Here is a 27791-nt window from a genome sequence, read left to right as displayed (position 1 = left end):
GGCTTCGACCCGCGCGTCCTGCAGCGCCTGGACGCACCTCCCCCAATCAATCTGCTTATCGGAGGAAGTACCGTCCCGTCATCTGTGCAAGGTGGTATTGAGAATTCCCCTGAAACCAGGACAGGACGCGTAGAATGTCTGACTACGTAAGACGACGGTTCCGACATCCCGGGACACACCGAGTGGTCGGCGGAAGAGACCGGCGGGACTCCGCCCTGCCCCAGCAGGATTGATTAGCCCGGCTCGCTGACCGCAGAATATTGTACTTGGTTATCCCTATAGATCATGCTATATCGTACACTCGCGTGTCATGAAATGAATCCTTCTAAATCTACTCCGTACCGTCCAGATATCCAGGGTATCACTACTCCGGATACTCAGTAGATCCACCAGACGCTTCAGCGCCCGTTCCGCCATCCGCAGCGTCACTCCCGTCATTCAGCCTTGTCATTGGCTCCTTTTTTATCTTTTTTGAACTCCTTTTATTAATCCGTACGATATAAGATCAGCTGTTATTTTCAGACTATGCTTCAATCATTCAATGGCATATGGCCGTCCGCCCGGATCCTTATTCTCCTAGAACCCTGCCGAATTGCCAGTTGCCCTGGCCGGTCCTCCGCTAATATCAGATAGTGATATCTTGCCTCTTTTCTATCTCGGTCCGGCCGGGCCAAACCTGCCCAACGGCTAAAAAAAGCGTGTCCGCCTGGAGACCAACTAAACACCCACGCTCTGCCGTCTTTTCTGCTGTTTCCTCTCCTCCCCTCTCCTTCCCTTCCCTCTCTCTCTCTCTCTCTCTCTGCAAACCGTTCCGTTTCCCTCCTGCTGCTGCTTCCCGCATCTCGTTTGCCTTGTTCCTCCTCCCTCTCCTCGTTTTGCTTTTTTGGAATTCTCGATCTTGTGTTCTTTTTCCTCCCCCTCCCGGATTTCTTGGTTTCCCCCAACCCCTCCTCTCTCCCCCATTCCCCTCCTCCCCTTCCATCATCCGGTTTTTGTTGGGGAACCTGGTTAGCATCATTCGCATTACCTAACTCCATCCATTACGCGCTGCCCAGTGGCTGCTCGGTAATCCCGCATTCTGGGGCCTGACGCTCCGCCATCGGCTACTCCATTACTCAATCCTCCAATTCCCCTTCGAATTCTCTTTCCCTTCCTCCCCTCCCCGCTCTGCCTCTCAACCCTCGCGGTTTGGCGACTCGTTTCGCAAAGACCATCCGAACACCTCTGTTCCGTTCGTGTTTCTTCCCTCTCTCCCCCCCCCCCCCGGCTTGCTAGCCAGACGTCGCCATGGACTCCAGAACGACGACAGAGTCGTCTAGTAAACGACCGCGATCTCCGTCGGGTGACTTTCCTCCCATCGCATCCAAAGTCCCCAAGACCCATTCAAATCACCTGCAGATCAACTATCTTGCGCGACAATACCCCGATAACCTCCCGCTGGTCTCCGGCGACGACACGATGCCGGCCATCATCCACTTGATCGGTGAATATGACGGCGTCCTACAGCGACACGAGAGTATCGCCGGCAACCTGGGCGCATGTCCCTTGGGTCCCATCCTGATCAAGCGTTTTGAACGCTTGTTTGACGGACCCCCGCGGGTCCTCAAATCGCACGGTAAAGACTCGCCTAACGTCACCTGGTTGGACGTGGTGGAATTTGCCAAGAACAAGCCGGAACAGTTCAACCTAGAAAAGACTCGCAACGGATTGCGAGTCTGCCAGTTTTATACCAAGCAGTGTCGCGTCGAGATCAGCGAGGAGGATTTCGTTCTCATCGCCTCCGGGATGCCCCAGAAGATGATCCCTCCGCAGCCCATCATTGAGGACGAGGAGAAGGAGCTGGGCGCGTTGGAAATTCTGGAGAAAAACCTCCAGCACATCATCCAGGTTGCCGACCAGGGTAGGTCCTTCGTCGCGTCATGCGAGACAGGGTACTGATCATTCTTGTCCGTAGTGTCGGCTCGAGCCAGACAAATAAATCACCGACTGAAGAACCGCCGGACCGCCATCATCACTCGTCGGGAAAACGATTCGACCCTGCATTTGCAACAACAGCAGCAAAAGCGCTCGATCAGTCCCGCCTGGCGCGATGCCAATGGCAGCCAACTTCCAGCCAATGGCAACAGCCAGCCCAACTCAAACGCACACTCGCCCTCGACGGGCTTTGTCGCCGTGAACGCCGGCCGGCCCGGGGCAAGCGGCGCAGACGCGCTGGCGGAGGAGAATCAGACCAATGCGCTGTCGTCGCAATTCATGTTCTCACACTCCAATACGGACAATGTCACTATCATCAACGGTACGTCTATCAAGGGGGCATCCCCGACAACGCGCGCCGAGCTTATGAAGAAATTCTTCGGCACTCAAGACCGTCAAGCTCGGAGCGTCGACGAAACCCCCGGGTCCGTCAACCGGCAGACATCGCGTCCGCCTCGGCCGCGCGCATCGGACGCCGCCGACTACGGCACCATGTTCACTCCGACGGCACCCACCACGGTGGCCATCCCCAGCACCCCGTCCTCGTTACTACCGCCTCCCAAGTCCCACCACCACGAGAAGGATGACGGCGGGCCGCACAAGATGGAGATGGTTGCGCGCATGGAGGAGCTGCAGCGGGGCGAGCGTATTATGCCCCCGTGCGATCGATGTCGTCGGCTCCACATGGATTGTCTGAAAAATCTGACCGCCTGCATGGGCTGCACGAAGAAGCATGCCAAGTGTTCATGGAAGGACGTCAAGGAGGACGAGCTGCGGGAGGCGCGGGCCGAGCGCAGTTCCCGGGAGCGGGCTGAGGAATCGCATCTGAAGGAGACTCCGACCGCCGGTGTGCCTCCGGTCTCTCTGCCGGGAACGCTGTCGGCGGCGACTACTCCGGGATCGAGCTCCATGATCTTGGACCCGGAGCGACACCGCGTGGACCGTGAGATGTATCGCGAGCACCGTGAACATCGGGAGCACCGAGAATATCGAGACCCCCGGGAGCCGCGGGAGCATCGGGAGGTGATTCGGGACGGACACCGGGAATTCAGCGTCCGTCGCGAATCCGCACCGACGACGGGGCCCTCTCCGGGCACGCCGCTGGGGAAGGCGCCGTCTCCTCGACGGGCCGTAAGTGAGCTGCAGAACAGTACATCGCTGGGTCATGACCGGCGCATGGGAATCCACCGACAGCACGAGGCCGTGGCCGAGGACGACGACCAGGGCGCCAATCACCGGCTCATGCAGGCGATCATGGACACGGTCGATCACCACGCGCGGGTGGCGGCCGCGGTGAAGGATGGAGGGCCGGACGCTCTTGATCGGGAACGCGAACGCGAACGGGAGCGCGAGCGTGAACGGGAGAGGGAGCATGAGCAGGAATTGGAGCGTGAGCGAAAGGTGGTGCGAGCATAATTGTGTTTTGTGTTGTCTACCTTCATTGGGGTTCAGAGGAGCATGGCGGCCGGTTTGAGAATGGGCCGTATCTATTTGTACTGGTTTGAGCGTGTTTAGATATCCCGGTAGTTTGAGTTAATTGGAAGTTTGCATATACAGACTAGACTGGCTTCGGAGTTGTATCTCAGTAGTTGGGGGGGGGGGGGGGGTATGTGTGTGTTTTAGATTGTTTCATCCATGGTCCCGACAAGTATATATAACCATGACAGCGTAGCAGACGTATGAAAGCAGCCAGATGGACCTGACCCGTTTATAAAAAAGATAAAATCAAAATAATACCAACCTTAAAGTCGATAGAGACAAAAAGACTTTCCAAGAGAAAATTAATTATTTTGATAAATCAGGGTGCAAAAACAAAAAAAAAGACAAATCAAGTTCTCAAACGCCAATTGGCGCCGCTGGGAATCGAACCCAGATCGGGACGGGACTGCGGGATAAACCACAACGTCGCATGATAACCATTACACTACGGCACCTTGATTTGATGATGGGCAGCCGGAAACTTTGCATCATAAGCCTGACGTCTCTCTATCGACTCGGACTCCTTACTCCCGGCAAAGATCATATCCACCACCCACACCGATCCTGCCGGACGTTCCTCACCCCACATTCTTCCCTTCGTTTACTTCGGCATCGGCAGCGATCGGCGGGGGTTTTCCGCTCTGGCAGTGGAGTGGAAGCCATGCTTAGGCAATCCTTATGCGGTTCTTGTTCAGCGGTCCATGCGGGGTGATCCGTAGCTGTCCATTGAGGGTGTGCTAATTACTCTTCTTTTGGATCCTTCTTATATAGCTTTCCCCATCTTCTGTTCTTCAATTTCACTTTCTGGTTTTTTTCTATCTTCTATCCTCTACTCATTGCCGACTCAATCCATCTCCTCTCCTCTACTAGTTACATCTCAATTCCTCAATTCTCCAACCCCACCAAAGACCAGAAAAGAATTGATAATGGACCCCTCCACGCTCAATCTCCCTCCCATGAAAGACCTCACAGTCGAGAACATCACCGAGAATGCTATCCGGATGAACTCGCTCTGTGAAGACGAGCGCATGAAATACGTCCTCGAGCGGCTCGTCACGCACCTGCATGATTTCGCGCGCGAGACTCGTCTCAGCACGGATGAATGGATGAAAGGACTGTTGTTCTTGACGGAGGTGGGCAAGATCTGTAGTGATGTGAGACAGGTGTGTGCGTACCCTCTCCTTTCCTACTTCGTACATACATAGCTAACAGCGGGGGTGGATAGGAATTCATCCTCCTCTCCGACGTCCTCGGCCTCTCCATCCTCGTCGACTCAATCGACCACCCCAAACCCCCCACCGCAACCGAAGGCACCGTTCTCGGCCCCTTCCACACGCACGAAGCCACCGAGATCCCCGCCGGTACATCCATGTCCTCGGACCCGAACGGCCAGCCCCTCCTCGTCGTCTGCACCGTCAAAGACACCGCCGGGAACCCGCTCCCCAACATAAAGGTCGATGTCTGGGAGACGGACTCGACGGGCCACTACGACGTGCAGTATGAAGGGAGAGAGGGACCCGATGGACGGTGTCTTGTGCGGAGTGACGATGAAGGCGTGTTTTGGTTTAAGGCCATCACGCCGGTCCCGTATCCGATTCCGCACGATGGGCCGGTTGGAAAGTTGTTGGCGAAGTTGAAGAGACATCCGTATAGGCCGAGTCATATGCATTTTTTGTTTGAGGGGGGTGAGAAGGTGGAGCATGGGGAGGGCGTGGATGGGTTGGTTACGTGGGTTCCCTTCCCCTCCTTACCCGGCTTTTTATCCTCAGCTTCTGAGGAGGACAAAGGAAACAAACAAGCTAACTCTGACGATGACCTTGTCTTGAATAGAGCCCTCTACCTCCGCAATGATCCCTACGAGACCTCCGACGCCGTCTTCGGCGTCAAAGACTCCCTCGTCGTGGACATCGGGCGCGCCGGACCGGAATACGCTAAACGGTACAACGTCTCCGAGGACCACGCGCTCCTGACGTATGACTTCGTGTTGGTATCCGAGGCCGAGACGAGGGAGCTGCGGGAACGGAACTCGAAACTAGCGCTGGATAAGCTGGGTCGGAAGGTTAAGATGGTGAATGGGTTGCCGGTGCCGGATTTGGATTGATTTCCCTCCCCCCTTTGCTGTTGGATTGGATAGCTGTGTATGAGTGTTTAACATAGGTAGAACAGAATTAAGGGTTATGTTAAGATATAGATAGGTATGTACTGTAGGTAGGTAGGAGTACGATCAAAACGGCATCTCATTACAATCCAACAACGACATCACATTCTGACTAAACGAGAACCAACCACCCACGTTGAACCCATCATCCCCTAATGCAGGAGCAGCACCACCGGCAATTCCAGTAGTAGGAAGCCCCTCCAAATCACCCCGTCCCTCCCCACCACTTCCAACCTGACCATCCCCATCCCCTAGACTAGACTCCAACCCCCCCGCCCAAAAACTCGGCTGGACCCCAAACGCAGCAAGCCTCGCATCCACCTCCCTTCTCAGCAGCATCTGTTCTTGTCCCTGTTCCTGCTCTTGCTCGGAAGCGGAGACAGAAGCGGAAGAGGAAGAGACAGCTTTAAGCTCGCAGTACCGACGAGCCACGACACAGAAGACCTGGAACAAGTGGTGGTGTTTGGCGATGGCTTTGGATTCCGGGCAGGCGGACTCGATTGAGTCGTTGAATGTTTGCATCAGTTCGACGTCTTCTATGGAGCCGGTTTCTACGGCGTGGCAGAATAGGACGATGAAGGGGACGAAGGGGACGAAGAGGATGGACCTGTGTTTTGTTAGTTAGATGGATGGATGGTTGGTTGGGAGGGAGGTAAGTAGAAAGGTAGCTAGGTAGCAGGAAACCCACCAAGTAACATGACCAGACAGAGCCACCGAGTCAAACGCCCCAAAATGATTAATAAAGGACATATGATGTTCCAAGGCCGCGCGAGCGGACAGAATACACTCGTTGTGCAATGTCGAGGAGCCGTCTGTGGGCGGCATCGCGCGATACACGAGAGTTATCATTGAAAGACGAAGAACTTCATCGGTCATGAAGAGCGATTTGACAAAGGCTTTTTTCTCGCCGGGGAATAGGGTCTGCATCCAAGCTGTCTGTTCTCGGACCTCAGGGGTTAGCTTAACTGGCATCTGATCTGGTCTTGGGGAGGGGAGAAACAGGTACAGTACATACATTTTCCTTCAACGCCACCTGAGAATGATTATGAAGCTCCTGTGCCAGAGCATCCGCTCGGCCCCGTCGAACATCCGCCGATAGCAGAAGAGATCCTGCGCAATACAGCTCCTCATAGATCTTCCCTGCTATTCGGGCTAGGTTGACCATCTGACGATAACACCCCACCAGACAAAGGTCGCATGATTGTGTCACCGTGGGGATTGGGATCGTGATATCACTGTCGAGAATGGACGAGGACTGGCCATTGCGGAGAGACAAGAATTTCTCGAGAAAGTAAACCGTCCAGAAGAGGAGGCCTTTGTTGTTCGGTGCGCACGCCGACGTGTCCGCGCCTACGGATCGAGTGTGATAGCCAAGAGAACGTACGCTTTGGGAGGCGGCGCCTACTAGGATGTAGGCGAGAGAGTTGTTGGAGGTGTCGATTGCGTGGACGGCCTGCATTCATCGGGATTAGCGGTCATCATTACGAGAATGGCGGAGAATAGTGGAGGACCTACGCCTAGGATTAGGGCTAATGTCATCTCGTAGCTGTGTTTTGTGTAGAGGGAGAGTCGTGAAAGCGCTGTCTCTAGGTTGGCGCGAGATGATAACATGAGGGTTCTGCACTCGGTGTGAGTAGGGCCGATCGGTTGCTCAGGTTTAGTGGCCATATAGGTTGCGAAAGCTTGTCGAATTGGTTAGTTATCCCTTAGCACGGGCAGGAAGAACTCAAAAACCTACAGTATAATGCCGCATTAAGAATGATGAAGTCTGCATTTGAGTAGCTCTCGGAGAAGTAGACTTTCAAACATAAGTCCGATAGAGACTGAGGGTGGAGGAAGTTGGCGAAGAAGGCCCTGAGGTAGTAAAGCTCTAGGTCTTGCGACTCTAGATTTATGATTCAGCTACAATTCAAGCATCCAAATACCCACGCGCTATTGGACGGGAAGGTCAACATACCCTGTGCCTTTTGTAAGACAGCCACAGCAGTGGCTACTGGAGGCATCTCCACGCTGTCACTGGCGTGAGGAAACAATGGTCTCGGCGAAAGGGGATGCGAGTTAAAGACATGCACAATATGAGAGACCGTGTCTAACAGTTTTCTGAACTCGGAATTACTTTTTGCTTCATGTTGCGAACCAACAATATTGTGCATGAAGTTGACTGCAAATGACGAGTGCGCAGAAAGTGAAGACTCCCCCTTGAGCACCGTTTCTTTTTCTATCAAATTCTCTGGGCGAGGATTCTCGCTATGTCCTTGAGACGGCCGAGGTGGCTTCGTGGGCACGGTCAACGTCGTGCTTGCGGAAGTGTTCTGGGTAGATGGTGACGCTTGGGCTATGAGATTGGGCGTAGAAGCGTGCGAGGCTACTAGCCTTTCCACAAGATCTCCCAGTCTGTCAAGTCTATTTTCTATGAGGTCGACTTTGCGCTCGCTGTGGACAAGGATCAGTAACGAGTCGTGGAGGAACTGGAGCCAAGGGAAACCGAACTATTGCGATGATATCAAGACACGGGCCTGCTTTGGCCGACCGATCGCTTTGGTTGAGACACAATTCAGATTTGCGTCGTAACAGTTCGAGCAGGGCGAGGCGCGATCACAGCGTATCTTGATGTATTCAGTTGGGTGTCTAGAATGGTTGCTGCGTTCCTGACCTTACGACTGTGGCAAGGGTCACACTGGATGCGGTTTTTAATAACTGTAGGTAGCGGAAGTGTCGGTGAGATACTTACTGCCCTCTTGGAGTGAGATGTGCTTTCTTGGGACATCATGAGAAAGTTGTGCCAAGCGAATATCTTGTAGTATGTATACCTCGAGATGAAGGGGTGGGTCTCTATTAAAGCATTTCCCTGCGGCGCCCGCGGACTCCGGAGCCCGCGAGTTCCGCCGTCCGATGGCAGCCCTCAAGTATTTCCTTTTTTGTCCGGACTTCGGGCTGCCAAGTATCATAGATAATGACCCAAGACCTCTGTCGTGGCGACAAGCGTATACAGACAGTCTTAGGTGCTGTCCCTATCCTTTTATAAGATGGCTGGATCTCTCTTTGGTTTTGGCCCTGTGCCTCTATCTCCTGTCCAGACCCGCACTCAGCTTCTAGTTGACAGGAATCATGGGATCACTAGACGCAGAGAAAAGCGTCGAAAGTTCAACGATTGCATCGGATGCAGTACCCCCTAAACAATCTGCCTTCAAGGCTTACGTGGTAAGTGGGTGAAAACTGCAATGTTGATGCTCGTTTGCTAAGTCCAGGTTTTGCCGCCACCAGAGAATCTTTAGTTACGGCGAGACAATCGACTATGTACTTGGGACTATCGCTCTACTCGCTGCCATCGGCTCGGGCGTTGCTTTGGCCATGGTGAATCTCGTCATAGGCGACTTTATGACGATACTCAGTCGCTCTACTATCGGGCCAAACCTCCCGGACAACTTCATGTCCAAAGTGAGCAAGTTCTCGTGAGCTACACCCTCGAATTTATAGCCATTATGAAGTCCTCGTACTGATAAACATTTGCTCAAGATTGTACTTCGTTTATATCGGCATCGCTAGATTCGGTTGCACATACCTATATGCCTCCCTATCCACCTATGTCGGGCACAAGCTCGTCCGCAACATTCGATACCAGTACCTCCGATCCGCCCTGAGCCAAGAAACTGGGTATTTTGATCAAGGCATCAGCGGGTCAATTTCCATGCAGGCTACATCGAATGGAAAGCTCATCCACTCCGGTATTTCCGAGAAGTTGGGTATCCTGTTCCAGGCCGTTGCGACGTTCCTCGCAGCTTTCATCATAGCCTTCATCAGCCATTGGAAACTCACGTTGATTATCATCTGCATCATCCCAGCCTTACTGCTAATCGGAGGTGTTGCCTCTTTTATCGACGCTGGTATTGAGACCAAAATACTCAAAACGTATGCGCAGGCTGGGACGTATGCGGAGAATATCCTCGGTGGTATTCGAGCTGTTCACGCATTCAATCTTCGACCTCGGGTTGTTCAGAAGTGTACACAGTATCTGAATGAGGCACACAGTCTAGGGATGAAGAAGAATCACCTGTATGGACTGATGTTCGGCGGAGAGTTCTTTGTCATGTACGCCGGCATGGGATTGGCGTTTTGGCAGGGTATTCAACTGCTTGCTCGTGGTGACGTCCCCGACGTGGGGACCATTTTCAAGTATGTCCCATTGTTGTGCTTGTGTTACTAGATATTAACGAGTTGAAGGGTGTTATTTTCCGTCGTCATCGCGGCGAGTACGATCACTACCGTTGCCCCCCATACAGTCACATTTGGTCGTGCTGCCAGTGCCGCCGCAGAGATATTTGTCCTCATTGACAGAGACTCGGAAATCAACGCCCTCGACGAATCTGGGGCCAGACCGACGGATATATCAGGTGTCCTTGAGTTTAAGAGTGTGAGATTCAGCTACCCCAGTCGGCCCAACGTCTGTGTGCTTGATGACTTCTCTCTTCGCATTCCAGCGGGAAAAGCCACCGCTCTTGTGGTATGTGACATTTCTCTGTAGCCTCAATCGCCATTCTATTAACCTCTGAGAATAGGGCACCAGCGGCTCTGGAAAGAGCACGATAGTTGGATTGATAGAACGCTGGTATACTCCCGGCTCTGGTAACATCACCCTGGATGGGGCCGGGATTGAAAGTTTTAGTTTGAAATGGTTACGTACCAATATTCGACTGGTACAGCAGGTATGAACGAACCATCCGGCGCGATATTGTTACTTCTACTAATTCTACCTAGGAACCCGTTTTGTTTAATGGCAGCGTGTTTGAGAATATTGCCAGCGGACTGGTAGGCACAGAGTGGGAAACTGTCCCCTATGAGGTACAAAAACAGCGAGTGGAAGACGCAGCAAAGCTTGCCTTTGCACATGATTTTATATTAACGCTTCCGCACGGCTACGATTCACAGGTTGGTCAGAAAGGGGGACTCTTATCCGGCGGCCAGAAACAGCGGGTTGCCATTGCACGCAGTGTTATATCCGAACCGAAAATTCTTCTTCTCGATGAAGCAACAAGTGCCTTGGATCCGCAAGCTGAAGGTATCGTGCAACAGGCGCTGGATCGTGCTGCCACGAACCGTACGACAATTGTTATTGCTCATAAGTTAGCGACTATCCGCAATGCTGACAATATTGTTGTCATGTCGAAGGGGAGGATCGTTGAGCAAGGCCATCATCAAGAGCTGGTCTCGCTGGGTGGCACCTATGCAAAATTGGTCAAGGCACAGGACCTCTCTGCTGCACAGCCTACTGGTCATACAAAGGAAATTATCGAGAAAGAGTCGATTGATGAAATCTTGGAGACTGTTCCTCCCCTACAAAAGTATCGGACGACCGTGGCCCAGAATTTAGTAGAGATGCAGCAGCGGGAGGACTACACGCTTTACCAAAAGACAGGCCTTATTCGCAGCATCGCCAAGCTAGTCATTGCGACCTCCGACTTGAAGCTCTGGTACCTGTTTACTCTCGTTTGCTGTGTGGTTGGAGGCAAGTCAAGCTGCTATGATCCCTCGAGACAAGTGTCTAACGTCTCCTAGCTGCCATATACCCCGGTCAAGCCCTGCTCTTGGCCAATGTCATGGATATCTTTACCTCCGATGACATCGTCGGTAGAGGTAACTTTATTGCTCTCATGTATTTTGTCATGTCGCTTGGTTGCGTCCTCATCTACTACGGCCTCGGCTGGGCTACCAATGTCATCGCTCAGGTGGGAATCGTTCTCTCCATCATTCCTCACTTTTGCTAATCCCATTACCTACAGACCATTAGCAGAACATTCCGTCATGACATTCTGAATTCAATTCTTCGACAAGACCTCCGCTTCTTCGATCGACGCGAGAGCACAATCGGCTCACTGACCGAACGACTTGACTCCTACCCGCAGGCGATCCTTGAGATGATGGGCTTCAATGTCGGCTTAGTGGTAATGTCAATCGTGAATGTACTAGCTTCGAGTATCCTAGCCTTGGCAATCTCGTGGAAACTAGGCGTTGTGGGCGTCTTTGCTGGCTTACCCCCTATGATCTTTTCCGGTTACGCACGTATGCGCTTGGAAACGAAGATGGATACTGACATAGGGAAGAGGTTCTCGCAGAGCGCTTCTATCGCCTCGGAGGCAGTGCTTTCTATTCGCACTATCTCATCTTTAGCGTTGGAAGGGCGCACTTTGGTCAAGTACACCGATGAGTTGGATTCGGCCATTCGTACTACTACCCTTCCGCTTTTAGTCACGATGATATGGTACGCGTTGACACAGTCCATCGAGTACTTTATTCTAGGCCTTGGGTTTTGGTATGACCTTTCTTGTTTCTTGGCAGGGCATCGGACTAACACAGTTTCTAGGTGGGGATCAAAGCTGATCAACAATGGCGATATCACTTTCTACCAGTTCATCGTTTCTTTCATGGGCGTCTACTTTTCAGGCCAGGGAGCGGGCCAACTCTTCAGTTTCTCAAGCAGTATGTCGCTTTGAACCAGTATTCTCTAGGGGAATTTGCTAACAGGTTCTCACAAGGCTTCACGAAAGCGAACTCAGCAGCAAACTACTACTTCTGGGTTACAGGCCTCGAGCCAATGATTCAAGAAACAGATCAGAACCGGGATAACCACCCTCCGAATGATTGCAACTCCGTTGATATGCAGGATGTCCACTTCTCCTACCCGTTTGCACCAGATACCCGAGTCCTGAATGGTGTCTCACTAAGCGTACGTACCCCTTCTCTACTACCAGATATTAATAGCTAACTAAGCCACCTCAGATCCAAAAAGGTCAGTTCGTCGCGTTCGTCGGCGCCTCGGGCTGCGGTAAAAGCACGATGATATCCCTCCTTCAACGCTTCTACGACCCAACTCAAGGAACCATCACAATCGACTCCGCGCCTCTCCCTAACCTGAATCCCCTCGCCTACAGAAACGAGATCGCCCTAGTCCAGCAAGAACCCACTTTATTTCCGGGAACTATTCTGGAAAATATCTCCCACGGTCTGGATCTAAAAGATCTCCAACCCGCAGAAACAAACATAAACGCAACCACAAGCTCGACCTCCCCTCTCCTCTCACAAATTGAAACCGCCTGCCGCGCCGCCAACATCTGGGACTTCATCGCTTCTCTCCCAGACGGCCTATCCACGCCCTGCGGCACAAGCGGAAGCCAACTCTCCGGCGGCCAACGCCAGCGGATCGCAATAGCGCGGGCCCTGATCCGCAACCCGAAGATCATCTTGCTAGATGAGGCAACGAGTGCATTGGATACGGAGTCTGAGCAGATCGTCCAGGCGGCGTTGATGAATGCCGCGACGGATGGGGAGAGGATCACGATTGCTGTTGCGCATCGACTGTCGACTGTGCGAGAGGCGGATTGTATTTTTGTATTTTTGGGAGGGAGGGTCGTGGAGATGGGGAGGCATCGGGAGTTGGTTGGCAAGGGGGGTGTTTATGCGGGGATGTGTGAGGCTCAGAGGCTGGATATGTAGGCCTTCGGTAGGTATCTTTGAACCTTTCTATAGTAAGCAGGAGAGTTGGGACTTGGAGAGCCATAAGACTTCTAATTTGCATATCTTACTCATTTAATACAGATAGAATCGTCATTCACTTCAATATACTGTTATCTATACCTGTTCCAGTCACTAGAGTTATTGAGATCGGACGATATCTGGATTTATAGGGACTATACGTTGCTAGCGGTGGAAGTTCTAATCTGGGACCCTTCAGTGTCAAGAAATCGCATAGTAAAATGTTTAGTATAACATGGGGTCTGCCACAATCTGTACAGAGGTAGCATGTCCACCTGACACCTCCCTGTGTTTGGTCATCCTAAATCACTCGAAATAAATCAAAACTAACAATAGACATTAATATCTCTAATGGCCATTATCCCTGGACCCGAAAATCATAGATAATTCCTAAATAGTCCGTAATTCCCTAATAAATCCTTAGATACCGCAGGAATAAAGTTATCCAGGAAGTTAGTAATTCAAAACAAACCTAAGAAGGCCATTAACCAAACTTTCAAAGGCCGTTTTCTTAATTGAGTAACAGCCTGTCTGGATAGCTAAGCTTAGTCAGTGGCGTCATCACACAAATATTAAATATATGTGATTCATCTTCCGCATAGCAATTAGTATTTCAACTCTTTTTGTAATATACTATCTATAGAGGGATTACCTTCGTTGATAAGATAGTTACTAAGAGGAGGCCTCAATTTTCAAATCAACCTTCAACACTGCCACTATGGCTGTTCCTTCTTCTAACTCTCGAGATCAACTCCCTGGTCTGGGTGACTTGACATTACAGACGATGTTATGGATGTTGGCCATTGGATGGGGAGCGTACCTCATAGGGCTGGGAGTCTACCGACGTATGTGTGTCATAAACCCAATTGAGATCTTTCATTAACTCATCTTGGAAGTTTATATCCACCCTCTTGCCAATGTTCCTGGACCGAAGATAGCAGGTAAGTACCCAAAACCGTTGATTGATTGATGTCTAACACCCCCCCAGCCATCACGCAGTGGTACGAATTATACTACGACGTCTGGCAGAGCGGACAATATTTCCTCAAGGTTGAGGAATTCCACAAACAGTATGGTACGGTACGTCTCTATCATATAAACTGGGCCGCAATGCTGAGTCTCATCAAAGGACCAATTGTCCGGATAAAACCAAATGAGGTGCACTGCAACGATCCCGAGTTTGTCGACGTGCTGTTCGCCGGCCCTCTCCAGAAGCGGGATAAGGATCCATGGCTCCCCAGATCGGTGGCAGGTGAAGCTCTCTATACTCGTTTATAGAATTCAATAAGTACTCACACATTTGAAACAAAACAGTTCCACTAGCAACTGCTGGCACAATCCCACACGATCTTCACCGCAGTCGACGGGCACCTCTTAATCCCTATTTCTCCAAACAAAGTGTTCGAAAACGAGAATACATTTTTCAGGAAATCCTGAAGAAGCTTCTGAGGCGATTTGAAGAGCACCGAGAGACTGGAGCCGTGCTCACACTGAACGAGGCCATTGCAGCGGCGGCGACGGATATTGTCGCAAGCTTCTGTTTTGGAAGGTCCACCGACTGTACAGACAGGAAGGATTTCAGCAGTCCTTTTTTCCAGGCTCTGGATAAAAGCTTTAAGCTAGCACATATCATGGCGAATTTTGGATTGGCTCGGGCTTTTATGACATTTCAACCCCCCCAGCTTGTGGCCTGGATGACACCTGCGCTGGCGCCGCTTTTTGAATTACATCAAGTGAGTTTTTCCACCGAAATCTGGTCTTCTTTCATGTTCATCATCATCTTCTTTTTTGGGAAAGGAATACTGACTGCATCTCAGCAATGGAACAGCCAGATACGCAACGCAAAAGCACCAACCGAGAAACACGAAACTACAATATTCAACGCGATCATGGAAGCCAAACTGCCTCCGTTCGAAAAATCATTCCAGAGGCTACACCAAGAAGCCAAATTGATCGTCCTCGCAGGCTTCTCCACCACTGGTGAATATCCGCCCCTCTACAATCCTAGCAGCAGCATTTTTACTAACCAGATCTTCCCAGCGTCAACCGTATCTCCGTTAATATATGAACTACTTGCCAACCCAGACAAACTGAACAAGCTAAGGACGGAGCTTCTTCAAGCCCTCCCCAACCCAGACAGTGCTATGAGTCTCTCGGAGCTTGAAAAACTACCCTACCTCTCTGCGGTGATCCAAGAAGGAATCCGAATGCACCCTGGTGGCATTCTCCGCATGCAGAGGATATCACCCGATAAGCCTCTCAGCTATACCGATCCTTGCACCGGCACCACCACGACCTTTCCACCCGGCACCTCAATCAGCATGGACGCGCTGTCCGTCAACATGAATCCCGACTTATTTCCGAATCCAAGCGATTTCGTTCCGGAGAGATGGCTCGAAAGTCCACAGCTCAGTCGCTACTTACTTTCATTTTCCAAGGGAACGAGAATCTGTCTTGGGTAGGTTTCTTTACTATCATATCCTATTTTATCTGAATCTGCTCCCGGTTCACCTAGTTACGTTCTCGGCTAATGGGTTGAATGATAGAATCAACGTTGCGCACTGTATGCTCTACTACTTCGTTGCGGGTATCTTCCGAAACTATGGCCTTCCTACAGAAAAAGACGATCCGGCTTCGTCGATTGAACTCTATGAAACAGAGCGCAAGAGGGATGTTGATGTTGCATCTGAATTCATAATTCCTGCTGTGAGAAAAGAAAGCAAAGGGATTAGAGTCCTACTTCGATAGAACTGGTTTTTTTTTATCAAACGAATATGTATGTGGCCTACTTACTATCATAGTGAAAAAAAAAAAAAAGAAAAAAAAGAAAAAAGTCGAGGTATCTATAAAGTCCAGTGAGGATGTATTTACTAGTATTCTCCGTAGCAATAATGGTATCAAGGCACTCAAGTCATCAGGTATCGTTTGTTCAATTCCACCTCACTCAACGTGGATCACCCGCTCCAACCATATCCCCGAAATCACTTCCCTCCTCAGGCTGACCTGGTTGAGCCTGCTTATCTGAACTAGAAGAAGACCCTTTCAATCGACGCACGCCATCTCCTTCCTCGACCCAACCGCCCACCTTCTCTACTCCCTCGATGTATTCCGTGCCAACGCGCAGGTTCAGTCCCGCGCTGAGAGCGCGTTCGATGCGCGTCTCGCGGGACTGCGAGACAAGGACCCGGAAGACCTGCGCCAAGAAACCGCTGAGGATGTCGACGCTCCAGTCGTCGGGGACAAGGCGGAGGACCTCGCCGACGTCGAACCATGAGGCGAATCGGGCGAGGAGGTCGCTGGTGCGCTCGAGGCGTTCCGAAAGGTCCTCGATGCGCAGAAACTCATCCAATAGGTATCCGAATAGTTCCGTTTGGAGGGGTCGCTCGGCGAACTCGACTAGTGCTCCGGTGGCACTGGTGCTGCGGGGGCCGCCAAAGAGGCAGTATCGCACGGCGGAGTCGTAGTCCCCTAGTCCGTGCGTAAGAAGACGCAGGGCTTCGCGGTGACGGCCCTGCAGTCCGTCGAGGATGACTGACTCGGAGACGAGTTCGTTCTGGAAGGGCTCGATTCGAGCGAGAACGGCGGGAATGGAGTATGTGAGGGTTGGGGTGGGAATAGAGGAGAATTGACTAGTGCTGCTGCTGCCCCCACCTAGGAGTTGGAGGAGTCGGAGACGAGACTGCCACCATGGTTCCGAGGGGGTGTTCTCGGCGATGAAATTCATGTAGGTTGGCTTGGGCGGCTGGAGGGCGCGGTATGTGGAGTAGGATTCCGAGAGGGACTCTCGTGCGGCTGGCGAGGACTCAAGGACGGAGAGCACGGTATCCAGATAGTATGATAAGAGATCGTCGGCATATTGAGTTAACTGTAGTGATTGATTAGATGCGCAAATTTCACGAGAGGAAAGGGGAGGGGGAGCTCACATTCTTCGAGAAGACGAGGTGTTCAAGATACTCTTGCACCGCATTCGGAGCTCGCTCCTTGAGCAAGCCGACGACGTCCCCAGGCTCCAGTTTGACTCGACTGGTGTGGTCCGCGAAGACTTGAATACCAAGGCTTGGGTTTCGCTGAGCCAGCCAGGACCCATACTCCTCCACAAGCTGCGCATCCTTGATTTTGACCAAGTATCGGCGCATCTGGGTCTCAACTCCGGCCGGAGACATTTCACCACCGATATCCTCCTCGCCTTCAGTAATCCGCCGCCACGTCTTCAGCACATTGCCCGACATCTTTTGACTTTGGTACAGACGACTCAGGATGAATAACCGCTTGTAACTCTCTAGAAGGGCTACAGCCCGATCGAAGTTCCCTTTCCAATTGTCAACGAGCCGGTTCAGCTCAGCTCGCACCGAGGAAGTCGAGCGCTGTTCAGGCGTGAACTTTGAGTCTTGCTCGAGAAGTAGATGCAGGAGAGCCCCGTCAACACTGTCGAAAACATATGTCTCGTCTGTGATACTTCCGTATCCCCGTTTCTGCTGCCATGAAACCAAAAAGCGTTTCACCATATTCAAAATGTCACTGTCAGAAGTGGCATCCCTAGCAGATTCGTCCTTTTCCTCCCGTTGGATGTACATTTCCACAATATCTGCAAGCCCGGCGTGGATCCAGATTCCCTGAGGGCCCTGTAGTACCTCGCAGCGAAGGAGAGGAACCAGTAACAAAGCTATACGGGGGTCCAGATTTCCATCCGTAAGTGCCTTTTCTGTCATTTTGATCGTAGTGGCTTCATGTCGGTGCGCTGGGTCCATGAAAACTAGATCGCCGAAAAGGAGCAGGCTCGACTTTTGCTTGATGTAATTCAATCCTAAGAATTCAGCCTCCGATTTGGGCTCGGATCCTTGGACCAATTCAATGATGTCTATGATAACATCGCGGTCCAAGACCTTGTGTTCATTGTCCCCGGGAATCTGGGCGTTACCTAGCGCATTGTCAAGCTGAGTGGTTAATGGGTTTCTCACAACCCGCCAGATAGTGTTCCCTGACCACATTATCAAGCTACTTCGAGCCTTGCCCAGGTCGCGGGCGATCTTGGCCTCTTCGGCATTTCGTTCCGCTTCCCAACCACCAGATTTATCCTTCTTGGCGCCATCAGGGTCAGGTTCAAAAAGTTCTTTTTCTTTCTGCAGCTGTTCGATAGATGCCTGAGTCCGGGGGTCGACTACCGGGGTGTGCGGAGATAATGACGGCGTCTTCAAGCGAATCATCTGCATTGATTTCCCCAATTCATGTACCTCCAGTTGACTCGGGCTGATTGTATGCGCAAGACCAACATGAGGAACTTGCACGTCCTGGGAGGGTATCTCTACCCAGCTTTTTTGGCTCTCGGCCTCTGCTGGGTCGGCATCCCATGGTTGCACTTCGATGCGTTTGCGCCGGTTTCCGTCTTCGTTGGTCTCCATCACGGCGAGGATGAGCTCGTCACTAGTGTCATCAGGGGCTTGGATTAAGTTGTTTTCGTCGCCCTTGTCGATGACAAGCGACTCTGGATATCTGTGGAACGTGATCGTGCCGCGGTCCACGTCACCATCCATGTTGACGAACATCCCAACACCTGGCTCCGTTGTGTCCGTTCCTCTAACGAGCAAGAATTCCGAGGGAGTAGGAGAAAGAACATGCGGCTTCAGCTGTGTTGACTGTTTTGGTAATGCCGGGAGTTGCTTCGAATCATCACTAGGTCTAGACTGCTGCTCGGAGGATACTCTAGGCGATGCACTGGCCCCTCGCTCTCTCGATCGTGATCGAGTCGGCGTCCCCGAATCCGGAGACAATTCAGGCGTCCCGGAGCTTGACCGATCTTGAGGGCCCGGGTGTGCAGTCGGGTGCAGCATGCCTGCTAGTGTATTCAGGCTAGAGCTCCTGTTGTGCGAATGGTTTTCAGTCGGCGGAGAGCTGGCGAGTGGAGGTGGTGATGATGCTTGCGGTATGTCCTCCACCTGCCCGGATCCGAGGGCTTCATTCAAGAATGAAATGGGAAACAGGGGGATCTTTTGTTGATGTTCCACGTCGAGTAGCGAGTAGGTATGTCCATCAGCGGCGCAGGAGATTATGCCCCTGCGCGACGCCACCAAGCAGCCCGGAAATTCGATATTCCTCCGCAGTCGAGCCCCGTCACCGATCCTCACCAACATGATTTTATTCTGGGCACCGATCATGATCACGGGATCTTCCTGATCCTCGGGATCCGCATTCAGATCAAGACCTCCGATCCAGTGACAATTATGAACCTTGGTGTTGCCGAAAGCCGGGCTGAGCTCCGGTAACATGTAGAAAGTAACCGTCCCATTGCAGAGCACACATGCTTTGTTCGCAGTCGGCAGAAGAACGATCCGCTGGATACCGGGTGGATTGAAGGTTGCTTGCGAGTTCTGAGCGAAAGGGATAGGTAGTCTCGAAGCTAGGATGAAGGACGATTCGTTTGAGATGTCCGAGGGATCCGGAGGAAGGCAGACGAAATGTAAGATCTCCGCGGCGGAGGTTCCAATGTATAGATTGTCATCTAGCAATGAATTGGTTAGCAATCATGAAAAGGGATGGGTTGAATAGCTTCCAGGCTGAGAAACGCACTCCAATACTCGACACAGGTAATGTAAACATCATCATTGGGATCGTCGGCCATCAGAGGTACTTGATCGAATAAAGGTCGCAACATATAAGGGGCAGCTTTGGGAGGGCCAATCCTCCGCCTTTTGCGGGGACTGGTACCGTCATCTTCAGACACCATGGTGAGACCAGCTCCGGTGTCTCTCTCAGGTCACGGCGAGATCATGGATGAGTGGAACGTTGCCTGCGGCTGCGGAGCGAACGGCGGGAGTCTGGAGGGCGGCCTCGTAAGTGGACCCGGGGAGGTTTAGCGTCGCTGACTCAGGCGGAGGTGCCTGGCCCGGATCGGTTTAGCGTAGTCTACACGTGCTTGGAAGTTTACCGTATCTCACTATAGTTATCTATAGACATAGCCAGATCATATACTCATTGTGGATTCTGTGCTCTTTCCTTTCTGCTTTTGCGATTGGTACAGGTAGGTAGGCGAATACACTGAAAGCCCACTACTGTTGATCCAACCAATAACACCTAATAGGCCTAGCATTTCACCGAAATGTATCAGTTAACAACTACTATTGTGGACCCTTGAGTAATTGAGAGGCCAAGACAAAAGAGAATACGAAAATCGCATGTTGCATATTCTCCTGTAGTATGTTACATCGAGTGTATGTACTCTTTGATATGATGTCATGTGCACTACGGAGCACTCTTAGATCGCCGATGTATCGGTGGCACGTGATGGGCACTTGCAATTGCAGTGTACACAATCGACAGGTCACATCAGATGAACTGTACCAGTCTCTCCTCTCTAATAATATACCACAGATAATCCCCTAATTTATCAAGACCCCTGGTGGAGGGACCGACTTCAATCTAAACATAGACGGGCTGACGCGGTCGGAACATCCTCGGCCCGGGTCTCGGCCTCCGTATCGCATGAACTGGCGACTCCGTGGCTCTGGTGGCCTTCCTCCCCTCCGCTGAGGTGCTGAAGTTCGTTGGTTCTGTTTCTTGATGGGGGCGCTACTCTGATTATCCAGGTCTGGAAAGCGAAGTCTAAAAAAGTCGAAAATCCGAGATTCTCCACAGAATGGATACGTTCCACATCACGGAGGGCATGGTGCCTGAAGATGGACACGACGCCGAAAAGGACAACGCCGCAAAGCTACCCGAGGGTGCGAACAAGTTCCAACGTGCGATCGCGGCTTGGAGAGGTATGTTTTCTGAAGTCGCCTTGTCGTTGGAAAGGAGTATGAGAAGGTCTAACAATTATTCTCTCCAGGAATCGACCTGACCAACACCGTCGCGAAATTGGACAGTACCGCCTCGGACATTGTCTCCCAGCAGCGTGATGCGCTTGTGCAAAGGAAGGATCTAGCCCAGAAGACCAAGGATTTCAGAAAGCTAGAGGATGCGGCCAAGTTATCGGAATACAAGGGACTTTTGAAAGGTAACAATCACATCAACGCGGTTTTTATTCAATCGCTTGCGGAGCCGGCTGACACCATCTGCATCCAACAGCCTACCAAGGATTCATCGATACTTTGACAAATCAGGGCAAAGCCTCGTCATCCGCCTTCCTACAACTCTATTCCTCCCTATCCGAGGCCCCCGACCCCTATCCTCTTCTCGAAACGTCCGTGGATTCCCTTGTTCACTCCGAAGAGACGGTTCCTCGATTGACCTCTGAGCGGGACCAACTACAAGACTCCGTCGACCGACTTACCTCCCAGCTAGAGGACACCGAGCGGCGACTTGAAGAAGAGCGAACTGCAAGGAAGAAGCTGGAGGATAATCAAGAAACGAAGATCAAAGAAATCGAGACGTCCTGGTCCGCCGTGCTGTCGGAGAAATCCAACAATTGGACCGCAAAGGAGAAGAGCTTGGAGGAGAAGGTCGAAAACCAAGAACGTTTGCTGAAGGAACTCAAAGCGAGCTACGAGGTATCGCAACGCCTGGGCCAGGACGATGATAGCGGCAACGCTTCGCAACAAGGCGCTACTGCGGCGGAATTGGAACTGGTGTCCGCCGATTTGGAGAAGGCCAGCCTCAGGCTAGCGGAGGTTGAGGCTCGAAACGAGCAGTTGAGGCTTGAGCTGGCTCAAGCTGTATCGCACTCTCAACCCGAGCAGACCACTTCCGTCGAAGACGATCCCGCATATCTCCGTCTCCAGTCGGAGAACTCGTCGTTGTTGCGCAAATTGGATGCCGCGCGGTTCGACAAAGATTCCCAGCGACACTCATGGGAGTCCAAGATTTCTCATTCTGAGAGGCAATTCACTAAAGCAGCCGCTGAGCGGGACGAGTTACGGACAAAGTTGGAGAAGGTGGCTGATTATGAAGATATTCGTCGAGAGCTGGAGATGATCAAAGTAAGTCACATGACAATGACCGTGGCCCGCATTTGCTAACCTTCGTGTCTAGTCTATCGAATTCGCAGCGGGTGACGATGACGATGCAGGAGATGTCACGGATGCTGCAGGAAGCCCTAACGGCGCGGCGACCAAGTCGAAGGAGGACTCCAAAAACAACACCCTAGAACAACTCCTGTTAGCCAGAAACAAGAAACTCACAGATGAGCTGACTCTTTTGCGGGTATCCCATCGCGACCTTCAAGGGCAGCTTGAAACTCTTCGCGATGATCTGTCGATAACCAAGCAAGAATTGGAAAAGTCGCAAAAGCTCTCCACAACCCTCGAGAATGATCTTCTGCACGTCCAGCAAGAGGCTGTGAACACCTTCCCCTCGACCGCCATGTCGGTCGCAGGCACCTACACGTCGAAGTATCACACATCTCGGCGGGGTGCGACGTCGCCGACGTCGTCCATCATTTCAGGATTCGACCAGGGAGCGAATTCGGCTAATACGATGGATTCCATCCGCGCCGGCGAGCCTGTCGGTGGGGGGTCTGGTATCTTACCTATGATTCAGGCCCAGCGGGATCGCTTCAAGAAGAAAAACACCGAGTTGGAGGAAGAGCTGTCGAAGATGTACGATTCCGTTAAGTCTCTAAGACAGGAGGTCTCCTCCCTTCAAAAGGATAACCTCAGTCTTTACGAGAAAACCCGTTATGTATCAACATACAACCGCGGCCCAGGAGCCTCGACATCTGCGTCTTCCTACGGCAGCAGGCCCAGCGCATCCTCCGTGCACCTCTCCGCAGACACCCCATCCGGACTCTCGCTCGACCGCTACCAGTCTGCCTACGAGGCCCAGATTTCGCCATTCGCCGCGTTCCGAGGTCGCGAATCCGCACGTGCCTATAAACGGATGAACCTCCCTGAGCGGATTGTCTTCTCTCTCACAAGAATCATCCTGGCCAATCGCACCAGTCGCAACCTGTTTGCGGGGTACTGCTTTGCCATCCACATTCTCCTCTTCAGCATGCTCTACGTCATGAGCAACATGGACATTGAAAAGCACAGTGCAAACCTTGCGACTGCTGCTGCCGTCGGCGGGGTCGGAGCCGGAGGTGGTAGAGGTTATCCAGGGGGACAGGCCGTCAACGGAGATGATTGGCAGCAAGAGGGTTTCAACCATGTAGGGTAACTGCATAAATTGCGTTACATTACACCGTGGTAGGTGGTATTCCTTTTGAAGTCCTTGCACTACCTTACGGCGTTTGGGCGGTGGGGGTCATAATTATCCTGTTTTCATATTATTGGTGTACCTGTATCTATTCGATTCTGGACTGGACTTGTAGCTGTAGCCATTTATTTTGTTCTATTCTAGGAGCTACTTTAAATTAGAGCACCGTTTTCTTCAGGAAGATCTTCTTCCCCTCCGTGGTTGGTGACTTCTGCAGACAAGTGGGTTCCCAGCCCGACTTGCTAATTCGGTCGCGCCTTATTGACCAGCTTACACTTATAGACAGTGCTGCCTTGACGCCAATTTTAGCGAGCGTAGTGTCTGTATATTTTTAGGAGGAATATCCAATAGAGTTTGCCAGTGCGGTTATCTGAGCGTTCTGTAGCTCTCGGCCCTATGGCAGAATGAACCTCGGCGTGTCTGATGTCCCAGAGATCGTAATACTTACTAGACAATGAGAAGAGGGGAAAAAAGGGCAACAATAAATGCCAATTAATCGATCAATGCAAAAAAAAAAAAAAAAAGATAGATTATGGAAAATGAGAGGACAAACAAGAACCACCCCGGCGATTGTTGAGAATGAGCGACATGCGTGATAATCTGGCTAAGCATTATTGAGCTACACGAATTGTCCACTAATACATCTAGCAGGCTTCTAAAGCATACCGGCGGACCATAATTGGCAATACCATGGAATAGTCCTATCATTCATCTGAATACTATTAATATCGTTCCCCGCTTTTGACTCTGCCAAATGACCCAAGCTCAAATGAGGGGGTGATAAATCCCCGAGATGCTGTTCTGCACACTAACCGCCATGGGCAATCCTTAAGCGCCGACCTGGTTATTTTTGGATATCGACACCGACCGGGAGATTTAAATGCAGCCTGGACGAATGAATGCTCACCCGGTTTCTCCCCACTTGGCCACCCTGGCAAATAACCAGCAATCAAGTCCCAGCAAGCCAATCACGACACCACAAGTGCAATCTTCAGCAGTACCAGCCGCCTAGATATCCCTCCTGTTTCGCGTGGCACACCGACTAGCATTATCTGCCGTGAAGTCTGAAGGATTCCCACCAGCGCATACCGAGATCCAATGAGGAAGCTCGATCTTCCATGGTCGTGGTGGGCGGCTTCAGGGATCCTCTCACTCGAGACTGTTTATAGATCCTACATTACAAGTTTCGAATGCAGCATAGTCGTTTCTATTATTTGCAACTGGGCGTGCTCCAGGAACCGGACGTGATGCTTCCTCTCCTCTGGCTATATATGCATGGCTGGTGACCGGGTGCATGTTGATCTTTTTCTTTTTTCCTCCTCCCAGACCTCTCTCGCCTCTCTGCTCTCCTTGATCTTGCTATCCTTAACCCTCCTTCTCTTGTCTGTCGGCGCGTCACTTTTGATACCCATTGTCTTCTGATTTCTCAATTTTATTCATCTGCCGTACATCCACGGGAACGCGTTACTTCGTTGTATCCGTTCTTAATTCACCAGACATTCCTTTACGTTTCTCTTCTCTACCGTCAGACTTGGACAGGCATCCGGCATGCGTCCAACTCTTCTATTTATCACTTGCCTGGCAGCAACGTCCATTGCGGCGCCAACTCTCTTCGACCATGCCTACGATTACTCCGACGACATGGCCTCGTTCCTAGGGAAAGTGAGCAAGCACATCGACAATCTCATGGACATCATGGACTCTTCGACGACGTGTGATGCGTCTAAAATTGCGCTACCATCCTTTGCCTCGGAGCTTCCCTCCCCATCTGGCCTAAAGCCCCTTTATGTTGCAGTAGGTCGTGGTACACAGGTATGTCAAACACGCAGCAAACAACTCCTCCTCCCAGCCACCGCGGCTAACAATCAGAGTAGAACTATACCTGCGCGTCATCCTCGTCCGACTCGAAGCCCGAAGCTGCCGGCGCCGTTGCCCGCCTCTACAACGCCACCTGTATCGCGGCAAACTACCCCGACATGATCGAGATGCTCCCTAGTATCGTGTACAAAATGCAGTTGCCGAACAACGACGTAGACGCTCTTCCCCCGGCAAATATTGAGCTGCTCGGTCATCACTACTTTTCGGGCACAACGCCGGTCTTCAACTTTGATCTTGCTTCGACGCGACATGGGATCGCGTTCACGAAGAAGGGCGCTGAGATCGATGCCCCGTCTAGTGCTGTCAAGGGAGGCAATGGCGCCGTTGCGTGGCTCTATCTGCCGACTGTCAATGGGACGGTTGGTAAGTTCAAGAGTGTTTATCGGGTGGATACGGCGGCGGGACAGGCCCCGAAGACGTGCGAGAATATGCCGTCAGAGTTTACGGTGCAGTACGCTGCCAACTATTACTTCTTTGAGAGGTGATGGGGGTGAGGGAGGGCATTGTTGTACAGAATATATATTGGGCGTTTTTCATTTATATCACAACGGATGGACATATTGATGACTGGTATGACCTATACAGTTGATACTGAGTGTCCAGCAGTAGCACACGCCCTGTAGACCAGTAGATCACCAACAATGGAGGGATACTGATGCTATATCACTGATGACAGGAGCCAATTGGAGCAGGGCTTGCCCAAGTCAGGTGACCTCGCTATCCGGGCCTAATCACCCTAGTCCCAGCCCGGACTAGCGCATTCTGATTTTCAAAGATCCCCAAGTCTCCGTCTGAAAAATCTCGACCGCAACAACGACAAGCTATACGGCCTCGACCGAACACTGAAAGTCAGTGCGGGTGCGATTTTTTCTTCGTTGCAAAAAGCTGCTTTTCTTAGTGCCTGTGGTGCTTGTCTAACGGTTCTGCCGCTCCCGACCGGATACCTTTCTGCCGAATTTTTTTTTTTTCCCTCGCCCGAAAACTTCTCTTCCGTCGCTACTCCTTCAGTTACGGAATCCTTTCTCCTTTAATCTCTCAACCCTTCGATCAATCTCAATCTACATAACATAATGGCTTTCGGTGGACCTCCCCGAGGACGTGGTGGACCTCCTGGTCGTGGTGGTGGACGTGGTGCCCCCCGTGGAGGTGGTGGCCGTGGTGGTCGAGGTTTGTTCACGATCAAGTCCATGCTTGGGAACGGTATCCAGGTCAATCGATTATCAGCATTATCGCTTTCAGTATCGGCCGTGATATCTGAGCCTACCGACTGGGCCAGTTTCATCGTGTTGTGATGTTCAGCATTTGCGTTGAAGACGTCGAGTCCTGTGACGGTCCCCTTTGGGAATCGGAGTTGCTAACGAGGTCTCTTCACCATCCTTAGGCGGTCTTGGAATGGGTCGCGGTGGTCCCCGTGGCGGTGGCCGTGGCGGCGGCCGTGGTGCTCCCCGTGGTGGCCGTGGTGCTCCTCGTGGTGGACGTGGTGGTGCTCGTGGTGGTGCCCGTGGTGGTGCTAAGGTCGTTATTGTAAGTGACACTGACTCTCTGGATTTTCGCGAAGCTTTGTAGATGAAAAAACTAACATGGATGTGCTTCTTTAGGAGCCCCACCGTCACGCCGGTGTCTTCGTTGCCCGTGGCGGTAAGGAAGATTTGCTCGTCACCAAGAACTTGACCCCCGGTGAGGCCGTCTACGGCGAGAAGCGCATTTCCGTCGAGTCTCCTCCCCAGGAGGACGGTGCCGTGACCAAGACCGAATACCGTGTCTGGAACCCCTTCCGTTCCAAGATGGCTGCCGGTATCCTGGGTGGTCTGGATGAGATCTACATGAAGCCTGGCGCTAAGGTCCTGTATCTCGGTTCCGCCAGCGGTACCTCCGTCAGTCACGTTGCTGATATCGTCGGACCTACCGGAAACGTCTACGCCGTTGAGTTCTCTCACCGTTCCGGTCGTGACCTGATCGGCATGGCCACTCACCGTACCAACGTCATCCCCATCGTTGACGATGCTCGTCACCCTCTCCGCTACCGCATGCTCGTGCCCATGGTGGACGTCATCTTCGCCGATGTTGCCCAGCCCGATCAGGCCCGTATCGTGGGTCTTAACGCCCACCTGTTCCTCAAGAACGAGGGTGGTGTCATCGTCTCTATCAAGGCCAACTGTATCGACAGTACGGCCAAGCCCGAGGTTGTGTTCGCTCGCGAAGTCCAGAAGATGAGAGATGAGAAGATCAAGCCCCGGGAACAGTTGACCCTGGAGCCTTTCGAACGTGACCACTGTATAGTCGCTGGTCTTTACAAGCGTTCTGCATAAAGGGTTTGCTTAAAAATGGTGGTCTGATTTTTTGTTCTCATGTCTTAATCATTTCTTGTGATCTCTATTTTTTTTTTTCTGGCGTCGAGTGTTCCGTGATATGTCGAAATGCTTTCTCTTTTCTTTGTGTGTGATCCCAATTCAAGGTTCTAAATGTATTTTTGCTTGACTCAGAAAATTTCCAACATGTCATTTCTTTTTCTTAATCTTGGAGTATCAGACGAATTGCGACAGGTCTTGCAAATTGCCTGCGCCACCTACAAGTGATCGTGCGATCCTTCGAAGGATCTTTACGAGCAGGCAATTCGGACTTCCGCCGTAGCTCGGCAGTCGGATTA

General features: G+C 51.7%; 9 protein-coding genes across 9 annotated transcripts; 7 read left to right on the top strand and 2 right to left on the bottom strand.

Annotated features, from left to right (window-relative positions):
- Window positions 1-1287: 1287 nt before the first annotated feature.
- KD926_004758 (Zn(II)2Cys6 transcription factor domain-containing protein) lies at window positions 1288-3390 on the top strand (the record flags this gene model as incomplete). The annotated part of the gene is made up of 2 exons (XM_053098151.1): window positions 1288-1900; window positions 1955-3390. The coding sequence occupies 2 exons, from the start codon at window positions 1288-1290 to the stop codon at window positions 3388-3390; spliced, it is 2049 nt and encodes a 682-aa protein (XP_052957948.1).
- Window positions 3391-4379: 989 nt separating this feature from the next.
- On the top strand, window positions 4380-5554 carry KD926_004757 (aromatic compound dioxygenase; the record flags this gene model as incomplete). Its single annotated transcript, XM_053098150.1, has 2 exons — window positions 4380-4616; window positions 4679-5554. The coding sequence occupies 2 exons, from the start codon at window positions 4380-4382 to the stop codon at window positions 5552-5554; spliced, it is 1113 nt and encodes a 370-aa protein (XP_052957947.1).
- A 123-nt stretch (window positions 5555-5677) lies between these two features.
- KD926_004756 (fungal specific transcription factor domain-containing protein) lies at window positions 5678-8381 on the bottom strand (the record flags this gene model as incomplete). The annotated part of the gene is made up of 7 exons (XM_053098148.1): window positions 5678-6218; window positions 6300-6547; window positions 6627-7064; window positions 7127-7293; window positions 7350-7496; window positions 7569-8100; window positions 8343-8381. 7 exons carry the CDS (start codon window positions 8379-8381, stop codon window positions 5678-5680), a joined length of 2112 nt encoding a protein of 703 aa, XP_052957946.1.
- Window positions 8382-8719: 338 nt separating this feature from the next.
- Window positions 8720-13099, top strand: KD926_004755 (ABC transporter ATP-binding protein; the record flags this gene model as incomplete). The annotated part of the gene is made up of 11 exons (XM_053098147.1): window positions 8720-8812; window positions 8876-9063; window positions 9128-9784; window positions 9833-10112; window positions 10168-10314; window positions 10367-11102; window positions 11165-11334; window positions 11389-11918; window positions 11970-12085; window positions 12142-12332; window positions 12386-13099. The coding sequence occupies 11 exons, from the start codon at window positions 8720-8722 to the stop codon at window positions 13097-13099; spliced, it is 3822 nt and encodes a 1273-aa protein (XP_052957945.1).
- Window positions 13100-13856: 757 nt separating this feature from the next.
- Window positions 13857-15886, top strand: KD926_004754 (cytochrome P450; the record flags this gene model as incomplete). Its single annotated transcript, XM_053098146.1, has 5 exons — window positions 13857-13983; window positions 14035-14079; window positions 14127-14390; window positions 14453-15596; window positions 15685-15886. The coding sequence occupies 5 exons, from the start codon at window positions 13857-13859 to the stop codon at window positions 15884-15886; spliced, it is 1782 nt and encodes a 593-aa protein (XP_052957944.1).
- Window positions 15887-16082: 196 nt separating this feature from the next.
- Window positions 16083-19859, bottom strand: KD926_004753 (putative TGF beta receptor associated protein 1; the record flags this gene model as incomplete). The annotated part of the gene is made up of 3 exons (XM_053098145.1): window positions 16083-17003; window positions 17062-19634; window positions 19718-19859. 3 exons carry the CDS (start codon window positions 19857-19859, stop codon window positions 16083-16085), a joined length of 3636 nt encoding a protein of 1211 aa, XP_052957943.1.
- A 909-nt stretch (window positions 19860-20768) lies between these two features.
- KD926_004752 (CCAAT displacement transcription factor COY1) lies at window positions 20769-23227 on the top strand (the record flags this gene model as incomplete). The annotated part of the gene is made up of 4 exons (XM_053098144.1): window positions 20769-20892; window positions 20961-21128; window positions 21200-22050; window positions 22103-23227. 4 exons carry the CDS (start codon window positions 20769-20771, stop codon window positions 23225-23227), a joined length of 2268 nt encoding a protein of 755 aa, XP_052957942.1.
- A 1587-nt stretch (window positions 23228-24814) lies between these two features.
- KD926_004751 (uncharacterized protein) lies at window positions 24815-25875 on the top strand (the record flags this gene model as incomplete). Its single annotated transcript, XM_053098143.1, has 3 exons — window positions 24815-25078; window positions 25141-25625; window positions 25821-25875. 3 exons carry the CDS (start codon window positions 24815-24817, stop codon window positions 25873-25875), a joined length of 804 nt encoding a protein of 267 aa, XP_052957941.1.
- Window positions 25876-26214: 339 nt separating this feature from the next.
- KD926_004750 (rRNA 2'-O-methyltransferase fibrillarin family protein) lies at window positions 26215-27453 on the top strand (the record flags this gene model as incomplete). The annotated part of the gene is made up of 3 exons (XM_053098142.1): window positions 26215-26311; window positions 26526-26668; window positions 26743-27453. The coding sequence occupies 3 exons, from the start codon at window positions 26215-26217 to the stop codon at window positions 27451-27453; spliced, it is 951 nt and encodes a 316-aa protein (XP_052957940.1).
- Window positions 27454-27791: the final 338 nt, after the last annotated feature.

The sequence above is a fragment of the Aspergillus affinis genome, assembly GCF_023601865.1.
Source record: "Aspergillus affinis strain CMG 70 chromosome Unknown NODE_22_length_351263_cov_86_343593, whole genome shotgun sequence".
Lineage (NCBI taxonomy): Eukaryota > Fungi > Ascomycota > Eurotiomycetes > Eurotiales > Aspergillaceae > Aspergillus > Aspergillus affinis.
This window is presented reverse-complemented; position numbering and strand designations above follow the sequence as displayed.